Source organism: Chiroxiphia lanceolata, chromosome 3, assembly GCF_009829145.1.
Source record: "Chiroxiphia lanceolata isolate bChiLan1 chromosome 3, bChiLan1.pri, whole genome shotgun sequence".
Classification (NCBI taxonomy): Eukaryota; Metazoa; Chordata; class Aves; order Passeriformes; family Pipridae; genus Chiroxiphia; species Chiroxiphia lanceolata.
The window spans coordinates 8,968,729-8,977,176 of NC_045639.1; the positions used below are offsets into that span (position 1 = coordinate 8,968,729).

General features: G+C 62.5%; 3 protein-coding genes across 6 annotated transcripts; all 3 read right to left on the minus strand.

Annotated features, from left to right (window-relative positions):
- Positions 1–461: 461 nt before the first annotated feature.
- GNMT (glycine N-methyltransferase) lies at positions 462–2,799 on the minus strand. Its single transcript, XM_032681314.1, has 6 exons — positions 2,483–2,799; positions 2,195–2,322; positions 1,727–1,840; positions 1,108–1,250; positions 862–983; positions 462–768 (listed from the first exon to the last, which is right to left on the minus strand). Exons 1-6 carry the CDS (start codon positions 2,686–2,688, stop codon positions 597–599), a joined length of 885 nt encoding a protein of 294 aa, XP_032537205.1. The 5' UTR covers positions 2,689–2,799; the 3' UTR covers positions 462–596.
- A 311-nt stretch (positions 2,800–3,110) lies between these two features.
- Positions 3,111–6,712, minus strand: CNPY3 (canopy FGF signaling regulator 3). The gene is made up of 6 exons (XM_032681312.1): positions 6,569–6,712; positions 4,746–4,869; positions 4,528–4,624; positions 3,979–4,101; positions 3,690–3,807; positions 3,111–3,599 (listed from the first exon to the last, which is right to left on the minus strand). Exons 1-6 carry the CDS (start codon positions 6,672–6,674, stop codon positions 3,391–3,393), a joined length of 777 nt encoding a protein of 258 aa, XP_032537203.1. The 5' UTR covers positions 6,675–6,712; the 3' UTR covers positions 3,111–3,390.
- On the minus strand, positions 6,112–8,440 carry PTCRA (pre T cell antigen receptor alpha). Of its 4 annotated transcripts, XM_032681318.1 has the most exons (5): positions 8,314–8,440; positions 7,847–8,158; positions 7,571–7,612; positions 7,114–7,251; positions 6,112–6,349 (listed from the first exon to the last, which is right to left on the minus strand). In XM_032681318.1, exons 1-4 carry the CDS (start codon positions 8,363–8,365, stop codon positions 7,142–7,144), a joined length of 516 nt encoding a protein of 171 aa, XP_032537209.1. In that variant the 5' UTR covers positions 8,366–8,440; the 3' UTR covers positions 6,112–6,349; positions 7,114–7,141. The 4 variants fall into 4 exon arrangements, with proteins under 4 accessions (XP_032537209.1, XP_032537208.1, XP_032537207.1 ...); XM_032681317.1 differs by having other exon boundaries at positions 7,114–7,227; positions 7,847–8,419; XM_032681316.1 differs by lacking the exon at positions 6,112–6,349 and having other exon boundaries at positions 7,156–7,612.
- Between the last annotated feature and the right edge of the window lie 8 nt (positions 8,441–8,448).

Sequence of the window (8,448 nt, forward strand, 5' to 3'; positions counted from 1 at the left end):
TGTCCCTGACCGCACTGCACTGTGCTACTGGATCTGAGCACCACATCTTCCCCAGGGTGAAAAGGAGGGAGCTGCAGCCACAGCAAAAGCACTGGTGGAGGCTCCAATGTGGGAGCCCCAGTGTGGGGGGGTGTGTGGTTACCCCCAGGATGGGGCTGAGGGGTGTCAAGCAAAGAAGTCAGCAACTGGTTGAGAGGTGCAGGGGAGAAAACAGGTTGCAGCACACTCCTGTGAGCAGTTCTGCAGTGGGCTCAGCAGGGATGTGTAACCACCTGGGAGCCAGCTCACCCTTGTCTCCACTTCAAGAGGACCCCCAAACCCCACACCACAGGCATGGCTGGCACCTGCAGCTGGGGGCTTGGAGGTGAAACTGTACCTGCACCCCCCCCATGCTTCCCCCAGGCTGTGGCTGTCCCCCTTGCCCCATACCCTGCCCGTACAGGGACACACGGACCATGATCTCCAGTAGCTCTCACAAGTGTTCTTAATTAAGGAGCGGCATCTCCCAGGCAGCTCTCAGCAATGTCCCCACCCCCTGCTTGTCCCCAGAGCTGCTCGCAGCTCTCAGCCACCACAGTCCCATCTCCATGGCCCCCTCAGCCTGTCTTCTTCACGACGTGGATGAAGTAGCAGGGCACATGGGCCTGTCCCGGCGTGTAGGGCTGGAAGTCGCCCAGGACACTGTGCTGGCACTTCCCTTGGAAGGCACCTTTCAGCAGAGCTGTGAAGGCCTCCAGCCGGTGTGGGTAGTATGAGAGCCGAAACTTGCTGCAAGGAGGCAATGCTGGTGAGGCCCGGGGACAGTGGGGCACAGTGCCAGCCACCCCCCATGCCGGGAGCCACCTCTGCAGCCCCTCTCACCTCAGCTCCGGGTCTGCCCCCGCCTCAGTGGGGGGTACCTGCACCGTGTAGTCCAGGGTCACCATGTGTGCCTTGTTGTTTACCAGCAGCACTGAGGTGGTGATGTCCTTGGTCAAGTCACTCTGGGAGACCACAGGAGGACTCAGTGGCCCCCAGCCTGAGCACAGTCCTGCTGCCTGCCCAACCCGGGGCCATGGGGCTGGGGCAGAGGGGATTGGGATGGGGCAGGGTCTGCCAGCCACCCACCTTGTAGTAGATGTTCTTGCCAGGCGGTGCACAGCCCGTGGCCAGGATGTGATCATAGTTGCGGTGGTCAATGACCAGGACACCCCCGGGCCGCACCATGCTGGCAATGTTCCTCAGGGCCAGCTTGTGGTCACTCTGGTCCCCTGTGGAGGAAATGGTGGTGTCTCCATGCACTGGCTGTACCCCATGGCACAGCCCATAAGGCCCCATCTTACCCATGTAGACATACACATATACCCCTTCCCCTACCATCTCACCCCTAGTCTCAGGTTGGAGGACCCACAGCCCCACCCATGGCATCAGCTCAGGCACATTCTCAGCCTCACATGGGGAACCCACCACCCCACTTGTGGCAAAGTCTGGGTGTGCCTCCAGCCTTGCCAGAGCTGTGACATAAATGCACACACCTCCTCCACCGCCACCATGGAACCCAATGAGCCCACTCATGTCACGAACTGGGGCACGTTCTCAGCCTCCCTGGAGATGCACCATGACACAGCAGCTCCACTGTGTGTTATCCCCTGTCCCGCCAATGGCAGGAGTTAGGGCACATTCTCAGCCTGCAGGAGACGGTGTGCACACGTGCACAGGTACTCCCCCTCCCCTCCCTCCAACTCACCTTTGAAGTCAGGCAGGTGTGCAAAGGAGTTGCCGAGGCAGATGACTGCATCAAATCCGTCCCCTGGCTTCTCCAGGTCCTTCTCCAGTGTGAGCCAGTTGGCCTCCTCAATGACTGCAGCACAGGGAAATGGATGAGGGAAGGGACATGCAACAGCCTCCCCTGCCTGCAAGACCCCATCCTGGCACCACCTAGCCCCTCCCTGGCCCCTGCAGGTGCTGGATCTAGTCTGTGGCCAGCAGCCAGGCAGGCAAGAACCATGGCTTGGGTTTGCCGAGCAGCTGGCACCAGCAGGTCCCTGCCTGACCCTGCAACAAGGCCACCCGGCCAGCAGCAACCCCAGACAAGGGGCCTGAGCACTGCGAGGGGCCAGAGACACTACACGAGAGGGGCACAGGGCAGAGTCCCGTGCGCCGGGGTGGGGTGTCAGTGTCCCCACGCCTCTCCCGGTCCCCATGGTCCCCGCACCCCATCGGTCGAAGGGCTCCTCTTTGCGCCGCTCCCAGCGCTCCTTCAGCGCGTACTTGAGCATCTTGTCGCTGGCGTCGACGCTGGTCACCTGGAAGCCCTCCTCGAGCAGCATGATGGAGTCCACCCTGGGGACACGGCTGTCAGCAGGACCGAGCTGAGGGGGCGGGGAGGGCTTCAAGGGACGGGGACATTGGGGATGGCCGAGAGCACCGAGGCCCCGGGTAACCCCGGGTAGCGGGGAGGGACACCCGGCAGGGCAGGCGGGCGCGGGACGCGGTGCCTCACCCAGTGCCGCAGGCCACGTCGAGGACGGAGCGGCAGCGGTGCTGGCGGAGCAGCGCCAGGAGCCAGCTGCGGTACTCGGCCGTGCGACTCCGCGTGTCCCCGATGTACAGCTGCCACACGCGGGCCGCCTGCCCGTCTGCGTACTGGTCCGGCAGCCCCTCCGCCGCCACCCCCAGCGACCGCGTCCGGTACACGCTGTCCACCATCCCGCCGACACCGACACCGACCCGGCCCCGGACACCGACGCGGCCCTCGCGGCCCCGCTGCGCCGCGAGACCCCGCCCCCGCCCGCCCACCAATCGCCGCCGTGTCCGCCCCCGCCCGCCCGCCAATCGCCGCCGTGTCCGCCCCCGCCCGCCCGCCCGCCAATCGCCGATCCGACCGCGCCCCTCCCGAAACCACGCCCCCCCGCCGCAGCCCCGCCAATCCACGCCGCGCCCGCCAATCCCCGCCCCCGGGCCTGCCAATCACCGCTCGCCTGGCGCCCCCCCGCGGCCCCGACCTTCGGCCCGGCAGGGTCAGGGCCCGGCCGCCCCGCGGGACCCCCCGCGGACACCGCTGCTCCCTCCCGCAGCAGGATCTGCGCCCGTCCCGGCACCGCGGGCGAAGCAGGGCCGGCAGCGGCGGCTCTGGGGAAAACGTCTTTATTTACAGTCCCGGCTCGGTGCGAAGAGCCGGCGCCGGGGCAGCACTCGCGGCCTCCCGGAGCTGAAGCCCCCGGCAGGGAAGCACAACAAGGCTGGGTCCGCGGCTCCGTGACACCTAATCGCAGGATGGCACCCAGGCTGACAAGGCAGGACCGGGCGCTCTGGTCTCCCCCGGGTTGCAAGTCCCTTTTCCTTTGGTACCCACAGGCACAGCGGGTTGAAACCCCAGAGCAGGCAGCCGCGGGGGCTGGGGCTGCGTGTCTACAGCTCATCAGCTGGGCTGTGGGTGAGCGGAGCCTTCTCCTGAACCCCCTCCTCCAGGGCCTCCCCTGTGTCCAGGAGGCTGGCAGCTCCCACGCTCTCATCCTTCTGGTCCTTTTTCTTCTTCTTCCCGCTCTTTTTTTTGCTCTGCTTCTCCTCCACACTTGCCAAGTCGCCCTTCTTGCCAGTCCACTTCTCTGCCAGGCAGCCTGGGGAAGAGAGGGGCAGAGTGGGCTCTGAGGGAGAGGCAAGGCTCCCCTGCCCTTCCTGCACGGCCCCTGGCAGCAGCCAGGACTTACTTGTATCCTTTCCTTTTAGCACATGGTTGGCGCAGAGAAACTGGGAGAGATCCTCCGTCTGGTGATGCCTGTACCAGTCCTCGATCACATCTTCATACTCCTCCACCAACACATCACACTAGGCAGAGAGGAGAGCCCAGCTCCAGACACTTGCTGGTGCAGCAGGACCAGGACAGCAGGTCCTGCTAACACCCTGCTTCTGGCAGCGCACCCTTAGACTCTCTCCCCTTCTACTCTGGCCCACTAGGTCACAGAATCCACTGAGGGTCAATCCCACTGGTCTGGGTACCTGCTTTTTGAGGTCAGCCACCTCAGCGGAGGTCTCATTCCACAGTTCATAGGGGATGTCCATCACCACCTTGACGCCCTTGTGCACCAGGTTGTGCAGGGTCTCAAACGTCTCCGACATGCCCTGAAGGAGCAGAGCTGCCTGGTCAGGTGGTGCTCCTCCTGCCAGGCTCCCAGTCTCCCCTCCCAGTATTAGCCACACAACCCTGCCCAGCAATGCAGGAACCTGCAAGCCAGACAAAGTCAAGCCCCTGGGGCATCAGCATTACCAGGAGGGAATTCAAGTGGCAACAAGTCCCTGTCTGCAAACGTGGTTCCAAAACCAACAGGAAGACAGCCTCTGGTTCCCTCCATGCAGGCGAGGGCAGGGGCCTGCCCTCTGCCACCAAGGACAGCACCCCATACCTGACTTGGGGGGCAGCATGGCCTCTGATGCTGGGCACTGGCAGGGGATCCAGAGGATGGGAAGAATGAACGTGATTTGTCACCCTGGCAGTGCAGGATGGGGCAAGGGACATTTGGGAGCAGGGAACTGGAGGACAGCCCTCACCTTCGCGAATCTGTTACTGCCACTCCTCTCCTTGTGCAGGTTGTAATCCAACAGCCGCTTGCAGATGTTCTCTGTCACCTCGATTAACCGTATGTCCCTGCGTGAAGATGAGGGCTAAGGCTTAGCATGGCCCCCCAGGAACAGCCTCTCAAAGCCCTCAGCTCTGCAGACCACAGGCAGCGACAGCAGCAGGAGACCCCCATCCCATTCCTACTTACGACTGGGTGTACTTGACAGCAGAGCCCTTCCCATCCAGGAAGCCGTACTTGGTGTCAATCACCTCCTTGGTCTTGCCAGTCTCCTCAAAAGCAGATTTCAGCTCCACAGCCACGTACTTGCACACTACAGGGAGGAGAGCACAGGCAAGTTAGGGGGTGTCACTGTTCTGATGGGCAGTGGGACAGAGCAGCTGGGACAGCAGCAGGAACTAGCACCAGGAGCCAGGCACACCAAATCTGCTGTGAACACAAAACACACCTTGGCTGCTCAAAGAAATAACCAGGAATGGCTCAACTGCTTCCACTGGAGAACTCCTGAAGCAGGAACACCGAAAACAATGCTTCAGTGTAAGCCAGCCACTATGGCACAGCTGGGAAGTCAGACAAGGCCAGTTCTGCCTGAAGGTTTCCCCTCGAAGCTTCTACCTTCACAACACAAGCTGCTCTCTTCCTCTTGAAGAGGACAGGATCTTTTCACAATGCATGTCCCAGCATGGGTCATAGTTTCTCCTCGTGACCACAGAACATCCCACGTGGTAATGGTTCCCTCAGTGCTCTGGGGACACAGGGACTGTGCTGGGGACCAAGTAGCTGGCAGGGCCCAGTGGGCTGGGTGGCAGGACAAGGTGCTGGCTATGGACTGTGCCACTGCCAGAGAGGCCATGAGCTCCAGCAACACTGCAGCAGAGATCACAGCACCAGCGGCTTTAGAACGCAGTGCATGGTTTCTTTTATAGAACTAAAAAAGAAGCTTTATTTCTTCTGTAAAAAGAGTTCAACAGAGCTACAGAAAAAGAGAGCAGGAGAAATATCTCAGGCATTTATAACTGGAAATGTAGAGGGGTGGAAGCCAGGCATGGTGTGGCCCTTGCTTGCCCAAAACTAGGATTGCAGGAAGCTGGAGAAAGTTTTGTCCTCTGCTGTTTGTTAGGAGCCATCTCTTCTTCAAGCCCCACTTCAGGAGAAGGGCCAAGCCCCAACCAGAGTTGTCTGGCGGCAGCAATGAGACATTGTCCCAGGCAATTATGTGAGCAGAGGGTTGTGCCACAGGCAGGATCTCTTCCGCCTGTGGCAGGAAGCAAGGTGGCTTCTCCAGAGCTCCCATGCATGTGTTGAGAATCCCTGTGTGCACCTCCTGCACGATCTTTGCTGGTACCAGGGGCTGGAGGTGGCTGCAGCCATTTCTCAGGTGGGATGAGCGTTCATTCCTGCAGCCCCTCTGGACTCAGGCCTTGAGGATGTCCCTTTCCACACCATACCTGCTGCAGTGTCTCCACACGTGCCAGGTGTGCTCACTGTTGGATCCAGTTATCCAGGTGCTGCCCGCAGCTATTGCTGCACACTGACACAGGTTCCAAGCCTGGGCAGAAGAGGAGCAGAGTGTGGTCAGTGCTCGCTCTGATGCTTCTCTGAGGATGCAGGTGTCACAGCGGAGCTCGGACATCAGTGTCTCCAGAGCTACTTCCTCAGAAGGGAAAGCTTTGTAAAGAGCTCCATATTTCTTTACTTGCTCTTTGCCGTCCAGCTCCACGTGTCCCTACACAGCAAAGACAGAGGAAGCCGCAGCAAACAGCAAATGTCCGTCACGACCTGCCCCGGATTGCCTGTGAACCAAGGAACTGCTCAGGGAGGAAGCGTCGCGGAGACGAACTGTAAGCAGCAGAAACGAGCAGCCCCAGCTACGAACCGGGGACACCGGTGTCCGCGGGCAGGAGGTGGGCAGAGGGGCACCCCGCAGTGGCGCAGCCCCGCACCAGAACCCCCCGGCTCGAACAGACAGCCGGCGACGGCCGATTCCCCCGGCTCCCTGCGGCCCTGCTTACCCTCGCACTTGCTGGGCAGCCGCACCCAGTCCGAGTCGTCGCCCCTCGCCAGCGCCGCCGCCATCAGCATCACCAGCAGCGCTGCCCCCACCACCGCCGCCGCCATGGCTCCGCTTCCGGGGCGCGCTCCCGCCGCGCCCCACCCGGTAACCATGGCGACCGAGCCGCGCCGGCCAATCACGGCGGCGCGCGTGGCCCTCACGACCAATCCCCGCCCGCCTATCCCAGCGGCGCGCGGCCCCGCCGGGCGGTCCCGCCGAGCGCCCACGTGGCCCCGATGCGAACGGCCGCCCCCGGGGTCCCTCCCTGCTCTGGAATTCTGGGAACCTTCCCCCCGAGGTACCTTGAGCTCCCTTCCCATTCTCCAGGTTAATTCCGGGGCCGCGCCACTCACAGAAACATGGCAGCCTCTCTCTCTTGTCCCCCCCAACACAAGATTCCCACCCAGCATCCCCCCAAATGACACTGTGTTTCTCCCTCCCTCTCCAGTCTCCACAGTATTTTGGGTGCCTTTCACACCCCTAGGCCAAAACAGGGGGACTTACCCCTCAGGGGTAGGCATCTGCCAACCCCTCAGCTCTGGGCGAGGAGGATAGAGGTGAGGAGGGCATCTGAGAGCATGACCTTCAGCAGCACCACCCGAACAGCCATGAGCAGAGCTGCCAAGGCATGGTCCGAGAACACTGCAATGGAAAGGCGGGGGTGACGCCTGCCACAGAAACCCCACTGCCTGCCCCCATATCCTCTCCAGGCCTGCCACAGGGCCAGGTTCAGAGGGATTTGGGAGCCTTACATGTGCCAAAGTCACCTCATGTCACCTTCGTGCTGTCCCTGAGGCAGGCTGGCTCTGACCCACCATCCCCATTCTTCCCACCAAGTGCCTTCACACTGGGAAAACCCATCCCAACCACCACACAGCTGCAGTCAAGCCCCTGCCAGGAGCCCAGCAGGGTTTTCTCCCTGGTAACTGACACTCCCACCACCGTAGGGCCAGAGACTCACCAGCTGTGCTACCAGGACACAGCTCTGCCACCTCCTCGTTGCCTGTGGGATGAAAGAGCAGCTGGGGAGGCGCTGGCAGCCCAGCGCCAGGTGTGTGGCAGGGCTGGCCACAAACCCCTTCCGGTGCCTGCCAGTCGAGGCAGTAACGTTGGCCCACAGGGCCTCACACCTGCTCCCTGAGACCCTGCCCCCCCCCTCCTCAGGGGCCACCGGGGCATCCAACAGGTTAGGCAGCAGTGGGCAAGGCAGGTAGAAGGGGTGGCAGCAGGGTCATACCCGTGATGCGGATGGGGCTGGAGCTGTGGGACGGGGAGGTCCTGTTGGCCCCGACATGGCAGGCGAGTTCTCTCTCAGCCAGGAGGTCGTTGGAAAGGAGGGAGACAGAGCAGACGGTGCCACCATCCTCCTGAGAGGCCCCGTAGGCAAAGGACGGCAGGATGCTGCCATTCCCGCTGGAGATCCAGACAGCATGGCCGGAGCTGGGGGCCAGGTCGCTCACCACACAGACCACCAGCCGCCGACGCTGCCCGGCCACCACCATGTTCAGTGGTGGGGCCAGGGTGGGCAGCGGAATGGCTGCCCTGCCCACTGGGAGAGACAGGGTTTTAGGGGTACTGCATCCCTCACACATCCCACCCAGCACGGCTGCCAGCCCGGCGGTGCTCATTCTTCACACACAGGCTGGTTGGCATCAGGCCCGTCCGCCCCCGGGGCTGTCCTAGGGCTACTTGGAGGGTACTCACGGGGCAGCAGCGGGAGCAGAGCGGCAGCCAGCAGCACCCGGGGCACCTCCATGGCGGCTCCGGCACATGGGGCTGCCGAGGGCTCAGCCCCCAACCGCGGCACCAGCTGCGCCGCCCCTCGCCGGGGCTGGCTCC

Coding starts and splice junctions, on each gene's coding strand:
- CNPY3 (XM_032681312.1), bottom strand. CDS start 6,674: ATGGCGGCGGCGGTGGTGGGGGCAGCGCTGCTGGTGATGCTGATGGCG. Junction 4,625..4,745: donor GCTGTCAAGTACACCCAGTC/GTAAGTAGGAAT, acceptor ATCTTCACGCAG/GGACATACGGTTAATCGAGG. Junction 3,600..3,689: donor GCTAAAAGGAAAGGATACAA/GTAAGTCCTGGC, acceptor TCTCTTCCCCAG/GCTGCCTGGCAGAGAAGTGG.
- PTCRA (XM_032681315.1), bottom strand. CDS start 8,237: ATGAGCACCGCCGGGCTGGCAGCCGTGCTGGGTGGGATGTGTGAGGGA. Junction 7,613..7,846: donor CAGCCCCATCCGCATCACGG/GTATGACCCTGC, acceptor TTCATCCCACAG/GCAACGAGGAGGTGGCAGAG.
- GNMT (XM_032681314.1), bottom strand. CDS start 2,688: ATGGTGGACAGCGTGTACCGGACGCGGTCGCTGGGGGTGGCGGCGGAG. Junction 1,251..1,726: donor ACACCTGCCTGACTTCAAAG/GTGAGTTGGAGG, acceptor TTTCCTCCACAG/GGGACCAGAGTGACCACAAG. Junction 984..1,107: donor GCAAGAACATCTACTACAAG/GTGGGTGGCTGG, acceptor GTGGTCTCCCAG/AGTGACTTGACCAAGGACAT.